General features: G+C 41.7%; 2 protein-coding genes across 2 annotated transcripts; one reads left to right on the plus strand and one right to left on the minus strand.

Annotated features, from left to right (window-relative positions):
* The first annotated feature begins 768 nt into the window (after positions 1 to 768).
* Positions 769 to 2,835, plus strand: LOC116247037 (phenylcoumaran benzylic ether reductase POP1-like). The gene is made up of 4 exons (XM_031618984.2): positions 769 to 1,044; positions 1,134 to 1,268; positions 1,622 to 2,063; positions 2,428 to 2,835. The coding sequence occupies exons 1-4, from the start codon at positions 787 to 789 to the stop codon at positions 2,592 to 2,594; spliced, it is 1,002 nt and encodes a 333-aa protein (XP_031474844.1). The 5' UTR covers positions 769 to 786; the 3' UTR covers positions 2,595 to 2,835.
* Positions 2,836 to 3,908: 1,073 nt separating this feature from the next.
* On the minus strand, positions 3,909 to 11,522 carry LOC116248294 (uncharacterized). The gene is made up of 11 exons (XM_031621003.2): positions 10,947 to 11,522; positions 9,268 to 9,315; positions 9,036 to 9,191; positions 8,907 to 8,953; positions 8,490 to 8,646; positions 8,360 to 8,421; positions 7,951 to 8,137; positions 7,778 to 7,867; positions 6,994 to 7,139; positions 6,182 to 6,311; positions 3,909 to 5,311 (listed from the first exon to the last, which is right to left on the minus strand). Exons 1-11 carry the CDS (start codon positions 11,418 to 11,420, stop codon positions 4,298 to 4,300), a joined length of 2,511 nt encoding a protein of 836 aa, XP_031476863.1. The 5' UTR covers positions 11,421 to 11,522; the 3' UTR covers positions 3,909 to 4,297.
* Between the last annotated feature and the right edge of the window lie 4,243 nt (positions 11,523 to 15,765).

Raw genomic sequence — 15,765 nt, forward strand, 5'->3', positions numbered from 1 at the left:
TTCCTTGAGGAGACTGGAATGCCACAGTTACAGCCCCTTCTGCGTTCTGCCTGTATAGCAGCTTAAGATGACTGCCATTCTTAACTTTCATAACGCTGTTCTACAAAGAGGGAATCTCCACCCCACATGAACACTAGAACGCAGAGAGAAAGAAAGGGAGTTCCTGTTGGCTTTAATGAAGAAAAGGATTACCGACAGTGGAGGTGGGAACTACGACCTTGGGCACCGTCCGTGGTTGGTGGATGATACGTACTATCATATCACTAATAAGTTAAAATTTGGTGGGTGGTGAAGTGCTATTTACGGTTTCATGGTCACAAAGGAACACCCATGGAATGAGTATGCTCCCATTCATAGAGAAAAGAACAGAAGTATCTATCTGCCTTATTTGGTAGAATGCGCTTTGTCATGGGTTATCAGGCTACTCTTTTCCTTTGTTTCCCCCACAGAAACGGGTTCTTCGCAAGAAACAAGTACTTCATGGGAATCAGGTGGTTGGGGCAGGACGGTGACCACCAACTTATTACTTATGATTCCTTCAGGTGGCAGGTAACCCGATCATCATAACATGGAAGGTAAAATGTAGGGAAGGCGGTCCTTGTCTAATGTCCCCACCGGCCACCTACCCTCTCTCTCTGTCGCTACCTTCTCAATTGCTGCAGTAGATCGACAGGCAACAACAGTCAATGATATTTATGATTGGTCCTCTGTTGCATTATACGCTTTCTAATTAAACTATCTTCACTGCAATATCTCTTCTACTATACACTGCCAGGGCAGTTATAAATGGGAGTCCTTGGAGGAGGCGGGTCAATCGGCTCAATCAGAGAGAAAGAGAAGCAAAGACCAGCGAGAGAGAGAATGGAGGGACAGAGCAGGGTTCTGGTGATCGGTGGCACCGGCTACATCGGCAAGTTCATCGTGAAGGCGAGCGCGGCGTCTGGCCACCCCACGTTCGCACTGGTCAGGGACACCTCTCCCTCCGACCCAGCCAAATCCCAGCTTCTTCACTCCTTCACCTCCTCTGGCGTCACCCTGCTTCGCGTACCACCCAATGCCATCCCTCTTTCTCTCTTTCTCTTTGTCAAAATGTTCAAATTGTTGTGACTGAGTGCTCTCTGAATTTTTCACAGGGCTCTCTGGAAGATCATGAAAGTTTGCTTGGGGCAATCAAGCAAGTGGATGTTGTCATTTCAGCGGTGGGAAATGCACAAATCTTACAGCAGTCCAACATCATTGCTGCTATCAAAGAAGCTGGCAATATCAAGGTTGTTCTTCATAACTTCTCTTTCTCATGGTGACATTTTGTTCATTATTCCACTTTTTTGCCTTATTAAGGGGAATGCACTCAATGATTTTGCATGGACGACTTGTTTAACCAGCAATGAACTCGCCTTGGACTCGAAAGACAAGAGTCTCTTTCACTTATCTTAAAACTTTCCCTCGGCGCGTATTAGCAGTTATGAATCTCACCGGAGAGACTGTGTTTTCCACCGTTGACGTATACGTGCAGATCTTCAAGCTCGAGGGTGATTGCACCAAAAATTTTCTTGTAGTGTTAGATACGCTGCAACAGCAACCATGATGAAAGGGCCGCCCTCTTTTTTGTGTTCCTTTGCAGAGGTTTTTCCCTTCCGAGTTCGGGAACGATGTCGATCGCCAGCATGCGGTGGAGCCGGCCAAGAGCACATTCGCTTTAAAAGCACAGATTCGCCGAGCCATTGAGGCCGAAGGCATTCCCCACACCTATGTATGTTGCAGCTTCTTTGCTGCCTACTTCCTCCCCAACATGTCTCAGCCAGGATTGACCTCCCCTCCGAGAGACAAGATTGTCATCCTCGGAGATGGAAACCCCAAGGCCGTGTTCAACAAGGAGGATGACATCGCCACCTATACTATCAAGGCTGTCGATGATCCAAGAACCCTGAACAAGGTCCTGTACGTGAAGCCACCTGCCAATACCTATTCCTTCAATGAGCTGACCTCGCTTTGGGAGAAGAAGATTGGCAAGACCCTACAGAGAATCTACGTTCCGGAGGACCAGATGCTCAAGAACATTGAAGGTGAGAATCAAACACAGCTCACTCCACTGTAATGACCCTTTATACGCAACCCCCACCACTAACTTGCTCTCTGCTACCTCCTGTCTCTGCATATAGCCTGACTCCCGTTTTGCATGCTTTGCCCCGACCCTTTTGCTCAGTTTCGCGAATCCGCAATCTTGCATTGCATAGCTCCTCATTCTTGAATCTTAAAACGCTCTTATTTAGCTCGACCACCTACCACCCTCCTCATTCAAGTCATTGAGAACCACTAAGCTCTTGCTCTCTAAGCAAACATTGGAGATTTCTTCGAAACTTTTTAAGATTAGACAGAAGAGAGACGTTGGAGATTTCTTCTTAATTACAGAGGGTTGTGGTTTTGCAGAGTTGCCGTTCCCGATGAACATTGTGGTGGCAATCGCGCACTCCGTCTTCGTGAAAGGTGACCAGACAAATTTTGAGATAGAGGAATCGTTCGGAGTGGAAGCATCTGAGCTGTACCCAGATGTCAAGTATACAACCGTGGAACAGTACCTGGATCAATTTGTTTGAGCTTTGCTCTTTCTTCAGAAGCAAGCTACGGTCTGTCTGCTACCTCCTGCGTGAAAGGGCCGATCTTTCCTGTTCTTCTTGTGTGATTTGATTATTGGTCAGCCTGCTTGTGGAATGTCTTGGCTTTGCAAAGCCTTTGTTAGTGGTTTTTGGACACGGTTCATTAACCCTATGAATAATTTACTGAACCACGTTTACCAGATTTAAGCACAAATTAAAACTTTGCTTCTTTCTTCCTCAATCTATTTCGGTGAAGGACACTTCTTTTCCCAAGGGAGGACGGACGCAAGAAGAAACACCATGTACTGAAAACGTAACATTGGTTGCAGCTTAATTTTCAGATAGACTGTCAACTCGATGCCGCTAATGTATCACCAGTACTGTTCCGCGACTTACAACGTAGCTTTGTTGCCTTGTTGGTATACTGATGATCATTACCTTGCATGGTGTTTCATCTGGTCAGCACCAAGTTGACCTCATTTGCCCGCAACTTGGGTACCCACTCCACTGCTACCTGACTCGAGTAAAGGAACTCTTCCCTCCATGTCCCACAAAAACTTGTGGATCGCTTTTCCTTTAAAAGTGAAGGAGACGTTCATCAGGAGGGCCGTGCAGATAATAAATATCATACAACACGCATAAAGATCCAGCCACCTGTGACACTAGCAAGTGGAGCATCTGAATGTGAATGTCAAATCTTTTATTAGAAGAGATATATTACTGTTGAATCTACAAGGAGGATGTCAGTCACCTACAATATCAAAGATAAAGCACCTTATATAAGACTTTAGGAAATAACTAATTTAGCCGTGAAACCATAGAATGCCTCTTGCCATGCATTAAAAAATCTAGAATGAATAAACGTTTCTAAATCTTTCATCTAATGTTTGAATCAAAATAACGCAAACAAAAGATCGGGACATGTTTTGTATCTTAAAGTTGGAGCTGATGAGCTTCAGCAACGCCCCACCAAAGCACCGCTGCCAATAAAGAAACAAAAACAAAATAGGACAACCAGAACATTTGACCCTCATCAACCGCTTCAGCATTTTAAACCTTCACTCTTCCAGTTATGGAATGATGAGACTTATCTGAAGATTATATCGGAATGATGGGGCTATTTATTTGTTTTCCATCAGCACGTTTTTTATTCACTCCCATCTAGTTCGACGACAATCATCCTGGAGTATCCTTTTTCTTTAACACTGAATCCAAGCATTTTGTTCATCATGCTTAAGTGCAGTCGTTGCGTGTATATGTGTGCGGTTGTGTCACTCACACACACACACACACACACACACATAGAGAGAGAGAGAGAGAAAGAAAGTTTTAATTCGAATGGATTGTAAACGATCAAAAAGACAGAACGGCCGACTGCCGAGAAATATACACTCGTCTCCAGTTATCCCGGACTACCCAAAGTGCGACTCCCCCCATGAGCTTCAAATCCAACAGCTCAAGATTTCATCAAGTTCGTGAAAGAATCATGTGTCAAACAAACCCCACGTAACCGATAGAAATTGACCTCTCCACCGTAGATGATGTTGATGGTAACTACGGATCCTTTCCCCATTCCTGTCCTGCTTCCTTACCCTTGGAAGCCCCGACACACAAAATGACATGAATAATGAACTTTCTTAACTTGGTGCGTGCAGCTCTGCCAACATCTCGCAATTATGTCCATGTTCCAATCTAACAGGGCATCAGTCGTTCGTGCTCATCTTCTGCCTCTTGCTTGCCCTGTTCCTTTTCATAACAGAGCCTCTCCCAGCCCCTTTGCTGTTAGGACCCTTGGCAGGTTTCATTTTCTTTCCCTTGCCCTTCTTCCCAGGCCTGCCTCCCCCACGACTCCTCTTGTCCTTCTTCATGCGCCGATCAACTAAAAGAGTGCCTTTACCAGTCTTCACTTGGACACCCTTCTTTGCAACCACGTACTTCTTCTCAGGCTTTTTGGGCATCGCAGTCTTATACAGCTTATCGATCATCTTCCTCTTTGACCGTTCTGGTATATCAGTTTGATCAGAAATTGAAGAAGCCTTGCGGCGTGCCTTCTCCAGTTGCCTCATTGCAGCCTTCTTCTTCCGTGCTTTGGCTTCTGCTACCTTCTTAGAAGGGCGTGCATCAATCTCTCGAAAACGTGCTTTCATCGCAGCAATCTCTTCTTTCGTCACAGGTTTGATAGGTTGACAATGTTTCTTCTCTTCTTCCACAAACCATGAAGGCAAACCTTCGTCATCAAACATGTATCTTCCATAGGCATCGTCCAGTATCTGCTCCCTCTGCTTCTTTCTCAACATTTTCTTGGCATACGCTAATATTTCAGCCTTGGAGTCTGTATCATATCCTGACTCATCGTCTGAAGATGAATCATCACTGGAATCAGAACGCTCAGAAGGTACAATTTCAAAATCATCCTCTTGAACAACCTTGGAACCAACAGGGTCAGGTTGTATGAGAGGTGGAGCGTCAGGAGCATCGAGCTTTCCTATGGCAGGTGGACCCAGTGGCATCTTGTCCTCCAATTCATCCTCACTTTCATCGCTTGTATGATTTTCCTTGGGAACTGTTGAGAAGACATCCTGACTGAACCATTGTTCAGTAATCTCCTCCTGTACTAGTTTTGGTTCCACGTGCAGTGGCACCATCAAAGGATTTGCTTCCCCGTCTTCATCTTCTTGGTCAAAATCATCATCAGTACCAACATTCTCCTCGCCAGCCTAAGCAAGAACCAAGTAACAACAGATAATATGTATGTCAGCAAAAACCTAAAATACAAACCAAACAATTAACATAGTGGGTTGTGACTCGTGAAGAAAACCCAGTACTGGGATCAAATCTAAAACCACGGCATATATAGGTCTATGAGGAGCACAATATCCAGCATACAAGGTCCTATGGGCATCTGCCACACTTCCATACTCGTTGACAGTCTCATCCAGATCCAATAATAACTCACCTGAAGTCTAAAACTCCAGAAAAAGCTTGAACTATCCTTAACTAGTGCTCATGTAGACCTCAGATTACCAACAGTAACTACGAAACCATTGACCTACGTGTCTTTCAATTTCCATACCCTCAAAGAATTGCAAGTGCTTTTATAGGTAAGTTTCGACTTCAATTAAACAACCTCGAAAGCAGAGAAAATGGGTAAGTAATAAATGGGAAGGAGGACTATCCTCCATCAGTGATGTTTCCAGAAGGCAGTGAAAATGGCATTAATTCTTGTGACTGCCAGTAACAACTAACAAAGTGTTCTATGATTTTGCATGCATAATTTGCTTAGTCACACCCTCTACACTGGACCATTCTGTGTAGGACCAACTAAAGAAAACCAGAAAACAAGTATATAAGGCTAGCAAGGGCCAAACAATAAAATATAACTATATCCGAGACTGAGAGTACAAGCCTTAGGTCTGGTATTGACCACACTGAATGAGAGGATTGGAGGCCGAGGCCTTGTAAACTGTACATCACGACAGAGGGTGTCATAATTGAAAGGAAGAAGCTCTTAGCAAGACCCCTGGATAAGTAGTACAGCTTTTTAAATTTTAACAGTTAAGGAGGGAAGAAAAGCTAAAAATTTGTACCTTCCACAGTTCATCATTAGAACTAGAAAGTGCCTCCCTTCTCCGCCTTCTTTTCTTGGCCTTCCCTTCAGTTTTAGACACAAAGCTATCGTATAACTGATCAAGGCAGTCTTCAAGCATATTGTCATACCTGGAATCAGAAGCGAAACAGCTTAATCTAGGACCACAGCGACAAAGTTGCGAGAAAGTTTCAACGCAAAGACAGTTGCCCAGGAACTCAAATTCATCCTCGTAAAACCATTCTCCGCTAATCACAAATACCATTAACAGGTTTTAAACGATGAGATTTTTCTCATGTATTTGTTGGCAAGGCTGAAAATTCCAGAAAAGTTTCAGTAAATTTTTAATAATAGAAAAAAAATCCTAAATATAAGAAAAAAATAAAATAAATGAAAACTAACAAAAAGACACAAAAAATAACTTTATAAAATGGTAAAAATGATGTTTTAATAATGATAGAAATGAAATAAATAATTAAACTCAAGTTTTGAACTTTAAAGCAAACATAACATAAAAATAATAAGAAAATGGAAATAAAAACGTGAAATTTTCATTTTTTCAGAAAAAAAAAAGGAAAAAGATGGGGCTTTTTTGTTTTCATTGCTTTTAATGTTTTCTATCAGGTCATTTTCGAAAAAACAAGTTCTCTGTGCCCGCATTCTCCAGCTAAGAACCAATACAGAGGCATTGATAAATTTGACCAATTATGAGTTGATACACTGAATGTTCGTTGGAGGCCGGGAACCAGAAGTGAGCCCAATAGGCATGCTAGGGTTACTTATATTACACAAGCAAAAAAAATCAGAACTAACCGCTCACGCTCCTGCTCAGAATCAAGATCACTAGAAGAGTGATCATTATCTGGAGCTGCATGATCATCCTCACTTTCACTTTCTCTTCTATCACCTATCTCAACATCAACGTCTGTGGAGCCGACAGCTTGCAGGCCCTTCTTCCCCTGAAGCATGAAAAGGGTAAAATTTAAAAACCAAAAACAAAAAGAGGGTGGCCATGGATTCTCCATCTTTTGTTTTTTCAGATAATCATGCTTGGCAGTCTTTTATGGGGAAAATACCAAATACAGAACACATAAGCAGTCAGATGGAAGCCATACAGTCAAAAGTCATGCTTGGGACTGCCTAGAGCCCAGGCCACTCAAGATGGGCAGACTTGGGTTCTTTTTCATTTTTTGCTTTTAGCTGTTTTTGCAAAAAAAACTTTGAAATGTGTGATGCAGTTCAACTAGAAAATACATGGAGAACCTATAAAAGTTTTTCACTAGTAATAATAATCTAGCAAATCATAAAATGCTTTTATATAGATGTATTATTCATTCATGATCATGTCAAAAATCAGGAGATGTGATTAGTAGGAAATATCTTTTCCTACAGAACCAGATAGTATAATAAGCTACCCAACTGTTATGGAGCACGCAGTTTACTCATCTATAATCTACAAAATAAATGATATATCAGCTTCAATTTTTCTTTGTGTGCACACATGGAAATATTTGACAGCCAGCTGAGATTGATTTCCACACATGATGGCCACAAAGGTTACATATGCACAGCCAGGTGCCCAAATGCAAAAACAAACCTTGATTGAAGACAGAGAAAATAGCTCCATATCAGTATAATCATCTGCTATATCATCTAGTTGGATTCCTGTAGCCTTTCGAGCCTTCACCTATAACATGCAAGGTCCATAAAGAAAACCATCAATAAAAAAGCAAGTTAACAACATGAAAACTATAGTCTGACAAGAAAAACCTTTGCCCGTCGTTTCACAAGAAGTTTCTTTGCTCGTTTCTTTTTACGCTCCATAATACGAGTCAACTCCTCCATTTCATTAAGCATACGATCATCATCGTCTAGCTTATTCCCCTCATTCCCATCGGCCGGCTTAGGTACAATTTCTTTTTTGGGAGATAACGCTTTGCGTACGTTCATGCGCCACCTGGAAAACAAGAAAAAAAAGGTTGTAAATTTTCTAAAGGAGATAAATCTTCATATTCAGTCAACACATAAATGTGCACTGCCAAAATGCTCTCAGATAGGTTTTACAGAATCTACACAAACCAAGTGTGATTCTTGGCTGCTGAAGACAGTCTCATAAAACTTTTATGTCCACATGTGCGCATCCTTTAACATAAATTAGAGGTGTAGAGAGAGGCCATACTTCAATAATTGCTTAAAGTCATGCTTCCCCAGAACACGTAGATCATCACAGAGCACTTTGATCTGGCAAAGAGCAAAATAATAAGCCTTTTTTCAGGGGAAAAAGGGGAGGAGAGAGAGAGAAAGAGTACCTCTTCGGTTGTTAAATCATGATCTTTGATGGGTGCACAAGCAGAATCATCAAAGGATATTGATGTGACAGATCCAAGTATCTCAAGTGGTGTCTCCGACCATACAAAGTCGGAAGCCAGACAAACCTTTCTTAAAGTTGTATCACCATCCTCATACCTACAGAAAAGATCAACCAGTTGTGAAAAACTAAAGTCTCAAATCAGTTCTTAACAACCAAAGTAAGCCAGGTATCATCAATATATCTGTTATTCCTCATTGAGCAGCAAAAGATGACAATAGTATGATAAAACTTTTACAAACGATCTAAAATGAATTAGCATACTCTTTCCCTCAAGTAATATAACACAGTGACCAATATGAATGTCAATTTACAAGCAACATTAATGAGTAGAAGCTTGACATAAGATGTCACCTACCCTTCCCGGTTTCTTTTCTGCTTTGTTCCTCGAAGAACATCCACCACCTATCCACCAAAAACCATAATAAAATAAATAAATAAATAAATAACTGACAAACATATGGAGAAGAAAGTTGCAGGCTGGTACCTTTGGACGCTCTAGAGCACCTTGGAACAGATATTTCATGTCAAGAAGACGTGGATCAATCTTTGCAGGAGCCTTGTACTTCAGACCAATGACATAAATTTCAGCCGATGAAGACCGGCTAGCATCAGGTTTAGTTACCTCAACTTTTTCAAAAAGCTACAAATCAAGTTGTAAAAATCAGGAATAATCCACAAGGAAAGATAATAATGGATAAGGTCGTATAGAGAAGGACCTGCTTCATGCAGTACAAAATGGCATTGTAGTCCTGTGATCGAAAAACCTGCACCAGAATAGTTTTCACACGTTAGAAAAATAATACAAGTTTAGATAGAACGGTATATTACTAACTACATGTTCATTGAGCCTGACAGAATATATGTGTGCAAAAAAAGGGTCAAATAAAGGAAACTAAATATCAACTGCCAATACACCAATATCAAGACATGACATTCACTAGCAAACCCAATAAAGTGGCAGAAAGATGATGTGAGAAAAAAGAACTTCCCCACCAGCCACAACCAAGGAAACGACGATAGAAAAAGTTCACACTGAATACCCAACCATGAGTTCCAATCCTCAGAATTGCCAATGTTTGTCCCATAGTATTATGTATTTATGTCAAGGATTATTCAGAGCAGCTTTAAGTAGTGGTCTTCTGATGAATAATTATTGGAAACCTTCAAAATGAATAAATAAATGATAACAGAGGTACATACTAAACATCATATAACTGAAACCCACCAGCACAACCACGCCCCCAACCCCACCGCCGGGGGAAAGAATACCACAGAAATGTAATACTTGGACAAGAAGGTTTTCTTCGATATTCTGGAACTTGGGATCTTTTATCCTTTCAAAGTAAAATTTCAAGTAAAAATTTTAAATCATCATAACATTTGTGATTCACGACATCGCATCAGCTAGAAGAGAAAACACGTAGATGCATATCTATTAAAAGGCTAGTAAAAATAATCGAAAGCCAAAAGTCTCTGTCATCTGAAAAAAAAAAAAAAAAAACGAAGAAGAAGAAGAAGGGGGAGCAGAACCTTGCAGGCGGAGTTCAAAAGGTGAGGAGATGAAAGGGTGAATCTCTATAGCAGGTCAAATATTTTTCTAGGTACACTCCTGGAATGGCATGACTCCTTGAGTCTAATCTCAAACGGGAGAGGCACCAAGGACACGATTCAGCATTCATAGATTTAAACATTATACACTGAGAATGAGCGACATCAACTAAGATGCCAACTGTCATTGAAACCAACAGTTGTATTTACGGTATCAATGGCCCCAATTGTATCCAACAACATCCGCAATACACGGCTCTCAAGAACTGCAATTCTATAATCAACTGCATGGATCACGTCTAGCTAAGACATTGAAATATTTGACTCCACTTCTTTAGCACCCAACCAATGGTGAGTCACATATTACAGAAAATTCAAATCCTTAAAAAAATTGATCTTCTTAACAAACTGACTGACTACATTTGCTGCTTTTCCCGCACGTGGTTTATGCCTGCGACCAAACTCACGGTGATCGAACCTGCTCACCAGAACCTATGAAATTTGTGCTTTTCATTTTTTGTCAGCAAAGTTCTGGGCACTGTAAGGCTTCATAATTACGTGTCATCTGACTTCTCTACCAAGTATCTTCCAGGCGTTCCGTTAGGATCGTCAGTTGATCATTTGGCTCAACTGAGCTTACCATGACTATCAATGAATTCTAAGAATGAAACAGCATATCCTTCAAAAAGCAGCTATTGTCCCGTTGTCCTTAAGACGACTTCCTTCGAGTTAAGGCACAATAGCAGGGAAGAATTGAACAACTTCCGCAGTCCTAAACACCGTGAAACGCTAAAATGCAAATCCAAAGGGAGGCAAGTAGGGAGAGGAAGAGAGGGAAAGGGGTTACCTTGGTGACGAAGGTGCCCTTCGGCGCCAGGAAATCGACGGCGAGCTTGACGGCGTCCACGACAAGGGCAGCCTGGCTGGTGGCCTCCTGAGCCCAGGCTCCGCCAACATTGGGAGAACCATCGTGGAGGACGACGTCGAACATGTTGCGGCCGCTCTCGCTGAGCCTCTTCCGGATCTCGGACCTGCACTTGGAGGTGGTGATGTCGGCTTCGATGGAGACGGCGCCCCGCATGGGCTTGATCGGGAAGAGGTCGACGCCGAGGACGAAGCTACCGACGGGCATGTGCTTGACGGCGACCTGCATCCAGCTACCAGGGGCGGCACAGAGGTCCAGAAGAGACCTGGCAGAGGACAGGAATCGGAATTTGGCATCGAGTTGGACGATCTTGAAGGCAGCACGAGAGCGATAACCCAGCTCCTTAGCCTGGTAGTAATACTTATCCAACCGATGCTTTCCCTTCGCCTTCCCCATTTTCTTCTTCTTCTTCGTCTCCTCTCTCGGAGACGGAGAGGAACAAGAAACTCGAGAAGGAAGGCGGGGTTTAGGGTTTTGGTTTAGGAACGCTCTTTTTAAGCGGCAGGCAACACGCGTTCGTCCAGGACTCCAAAGACGGTATCGCTGCCCGCTGCCGCCAAAGAGCCGCCCATTTTTGGATCGGTTCTTTTTGGATTTGTATCTGATAAAAAGCATACGAATTTTTGACATCTTATACATATCAATCAGGTATTGCATGCCGGAATTTGGGCACACAAAATATAAAAGTTCCTTTACATTCCTATAATGTTATTGAATTTGGCAAGGAAAAACTCCATTTTAAATTCGATTATGGATTCGTATCGTGAAGACCATCCCACCCAACCGACGATATCTATGTGTAAATATGTACGTTAGTATTTGGACCATCATACGCTATACGAAAGATTTGTTACTGCAAGAAACGCGCGATTGTTCATGATGCATCGCAAACATTTGGCTGCTACCCACCTTCTGATTTTCTTTACACCACGTAACTTGCCATTTTGCGTCCATTATTGGATTCATTCTGATATAGTATGATGAAGATCCTGGCGGACTGCATTGGTTGGTAAACATTAATAACAGATTACATGTAACACTGACCAAATTATCAAGGCAAGAAAATTGTGAAACATCCGGCCGCAGAAACAGTTTGGCAGTCTAAAAATTTACTGATCATCAACATCGGCTGTTTGCATGTCTCAATCAAAAATGTTGGTCCTCTCTAGGTGAGGAGGACGGGAAGAACCATGCATTACATCTCGTTTTCTCTTCATTGGCAGGTAGAATCTACCAACTTAGCTAATAAGCCGATGGGGAGATCGATGGAAAAGATCACCGCATGTATTGGCTGTCAAAATAAAACAGTTGGCCGACAATTAATGTCCACATCGCACCATCATTATATTACTCTGCATTTCCCACTAATTAATTATTTCGAAGACCTTGATCAGTTTCCTCTTTATTTTTTTTAAGTTAATCAATAATCAAAACAAAATAAATGAATTTCGTCACCCTCAGACACATAATGTCTAAACTACCCCAACCACCAAAAGCTCGTTGACCAACCACTTTGGATTCTCCATGCATTTCGTCAGTTCTCCTCTTCAATTAGTTCCTATGAACGCTATGTCTATATGTTATGCATTATATTTGTTGAAGTAACACCAGACATGTAACTTTGGAAATTGGGGATCAGCTCTCAATTGAGCCATCTAATTGGTCTCTTCCTACTCATACAAAAAACAATTCAAAATGCAACCTTACCATTCAATGCCTCAAACTCTAACTCACTAAATTAGATTGGAGTGGTTAACATGTCAAATGGTAGTTGATTGTTGAATTATCAAGCCATCAACCCTCTCTTTTTTCTTTAGAAGCTAACCAACTCCTGCATTTGAGGGCATCTTATACAGTAGGGCTTTAATTAGCAGCATCGAAAATGTAAAAGAGAACACAGAAATAATATATCAACCTGGAATACGAAAGGGAACACGTAAGAGAAAAAATAAGGACAAATGGCCAGATGTTTTTTTTATTCGAAACCTAATATGCGATTCATTTGCTTCGTGCTTTATTTCCTTTCTTCCTCTCTACCAAAACTGGCCAACGAGAAGAAGCGAAAAAAGAAGCCATGAAAGCCAGAAAGAGATTATAAGGAGACAAAAGTTCTGTTAGGAGGTGTAACAACTCCCTGCATCACCATGATCAAGTGGGTATCAACATGGAGAAGGGGAAAAAAAATAATTGCATTTGCATCCACTTTAACACAAATATAACAATTGATTTCGAGTTAATTAACTTTTTCTCTACAAAAAGATTTTGGAGCCTCTAATCTCAGGCGACAAAATCTCTCGATGGGGATGAAGAACCAGGGAATGAACCAGGCGATGGAGATGGTGATGGAGCATGTGATGCGGGTGAAGGTGATGGCTTGGACAACTGCAGTGCCGGCGGAGGTAGCGGCAGCGATGACGGTGCAAACGTCAAATGAAGCCTCTCCGGGTATCCCATCATCTTCCTTGCCTTGATTTCCACTCTTTCATCCCCTGACAAAGGCTCGAATATTATTTACAGGAAAGCAATATGAAAGAGCCAAATTAACAGTACCGACACTTCTGCAATCTAGCTAACATGAATTCCTGTATGCATAAATGCAAGGCCTGTTAACTGGCCGGCTGTTGATGGAAAATATAAAAGAAAGTAAGCAGAGGAGATAAAGAGTTTTCTAGTACAATATCCAAGAACCAAATTGACAGTATCGGAACTTCTGCAATCTAGCTAGCATGAATTCCTGTTAACCGGCCGGCTGTTGATGAAATGAATGTAAAAGGAAAGAGAGCAAAGGAGACAAAGAGTTGTGTGTGTCTACCAACCAGAGGAATGTTGCAGGCGTTCTCTTTCAGATTTCGACCAGAGGACAAGAGTCGGGGTGATGATTGTGAGGAAAGCCCAGAAGCCAACTATCAGAATAATGGCTCTCCGCGGCATTGGCTTCTAGACTGGAAGACTAATGGAAGTTTTGCTGCTCGCAGAAAGCTGTTGTCTGTAAGAGCATAGGCAGAGAAAAGATCCCAGTTACTTTTGAAACAAGAAACAAGAGAGAGGGCCTAGCTGGCCTTGCCTTAGAGCCAACCGCTGGTTTCAAGACCCTTTTTGGGTGGTAGTATGGACATAAACTTCTTTATATAAAGCTTGGGTGTCGTGATCTGGTTGCTCATAAACTACCATGCCTTCAATTAGAGAAAAATAATAATAAAATCTTCTTAGCTGTGAATTTTTATTTTTATTTTTATTTTTTGGCAGTAAAGGTCAATGGAGGGAGTGCGACTCTCGAACAGAATGCCTCAACTCTGTTCGGCACCCTTCCCGGACTTGAATAGAACCCAAAAGAAAAAAGAAAAAAAATGAGTGCATCTTAGTTTTACGCACTGCCTTAGCAAATAAAGCGAAACAAACTACAAGGAGGAAAACAAGTGAAAGTTAACGTCAATTGGTAGCTAGTTTATATGAATGTTGTGGTCATGCATATAACAACTGCTAGCTATTTTATTTTGAATTGTTCCAATTTTTTTTTCCTGCAGACCTATATCTAATTAATTTTTCTCTCTCCAATTTGCTTTTCCTGCAGATCCCCCCGACTTCTTCATGTTGGTTGGCCTCAGTCCCAACGCACCATTGGACTAAAGGAAAGGGAGTAATGTTAATCATCCCTCTCTCTCTCTCTCTCTCTCTCTGCAGCATTCTAATTACTTATCCACGCGGTCTAAGGATACAGCAACTTCTCGCCTTGGTCGCCTTCCACGTGTTCTCTAGAAATCTTCTCCAATATGCTGATGAAGCCTCTTTATCACAAATAATTCATGTGCTAACTATATGTAAAGTGTTTTCTGCTTGGACAGGAATTCAGGTTAATGAGGAGAAATGTAAGCTGATGGTGGTTGATGGAGATGTAAGCTGATGGTGGTTGATGGAGATGCACAGTCGCACCTCAACGCCAGGAAGGTCTTCAACTCTGTTGCAGTGGACACTACATTCAATTACTGGGGTCTTGCCCTTCAGCTTTCAAAGATCTTCTCTACTGCATGGACAGGGACGATTAGTAAACTACAAAACAAGTGCTCTTTGGAAAGGCGCACTCTCTCAATGGCTGGTCGCGTGACGTTAATCCAGCACGTCTTCAGTTCCTTCCCCAGTACTTGATGTCCGTTCATTTCATGCCTTAGTGCGTTGTGCAACAAAACCAGACCTTGATGTGGAACTTCTTATGGCAAGACAGGCTTAGCAAACCGAAAAAGAATCTTGTGGGTTGATCAGAAAGTGCCACATACTAGGCATCGGTCAAGGTCTGTCTGATAATGGAAGATTTGGTCTTTTCGTTTCTGCCGGCAATTGTCATATCTATTTCTTGAACATGAGTTCTCTGACGACCATGAAACTCCATATTCCCTTTTATATTTATGCGGTATGCCTGCTCCAAGGGATATCTATCTTGGCAATAGACATGAAACTGGACAATTTAGATAGTTAATAGTTCTGAAACGAGACGCTCTCTAGTAGAATTCAACGGGAAGATACTGAATCAATTGACATTCATCATGCTGCCGTGTAGCATAATCAATAGATCTTATATCCCTTTCAACAAGTAAATGTGTTTAGAAATCCATCCCTTCCAATAGGTGTTATCAGACTCTTCTGATGTTAAGCATAATAGGGAATTCCACAAGCATGGAACGAAGACTCACTGTATACGTTTCCAGTTGTCATCATAAGAGGTATTAATTTAAGCATTACCTGCCCA

Source organism: Nymphaea colorata, chromosome 2 (assembly GCF_008831285.2).
Source record: "Nymphaea colorata isolate Beijing-Zhang1983 chromosome 2, ASM883128v2, whole genome shotgun sequence".
Lineage (NCBI taxonomy): Eukaryota > Viridiplantae > Streptophyta > Magnoliopsida > Nymphaeales > Nymphaeaceae > Nymphaea > Nymphaea colorata.

Excerpts from the sequence above, each read along its gene's own strand:
- LOC116247037 (XM_031618984.2), top strand. The coding sequence starts at position 787 with ATGGGAGTCCTTGGAGGAGGCGGGTCAATCGGCTCAATCAGAGAGAAA. Across the intron at positions 1,045-1,133 it reads CTGGCGTCACCCTGCTTCGC|GGCTCTCTGGAAGATCATGA; the intron begins GTACCACCCAAT and ends AATTTTTCACAG. Across the intron at positions 1,269-1,621 it reads AAGAAGCTGGCAATATCAAG|AGGTTTTTCCCTTCCGAGTT; the intron begins GTTGTTCTTCAT and ends GTTCCTTTGCAG.
- LOC116248294 (XM_031621003.2), bottom strand. The coding sequence starts at position 11,420 with ATGGGGAAGGCGAAGGGAAAGCATCGGTTGGATAAGTATTACTACCAG. Across the intron at positions 8,138-8,359 it reads GACTTTAAGCAATTATTGAA|GTGGCGCATGAACGTACGCA; the intron begins GTATGGCCTCTC and ends CTTGTTTTCCAG. Across the intron at positions 7,868-7,950 it reads TTGTGAAACGACGGGCAAAG|GTGAAGGCTCGAAAGGCTAC; the intron begins GTTTTTCTTGTC and ends TGCATGTTATAG.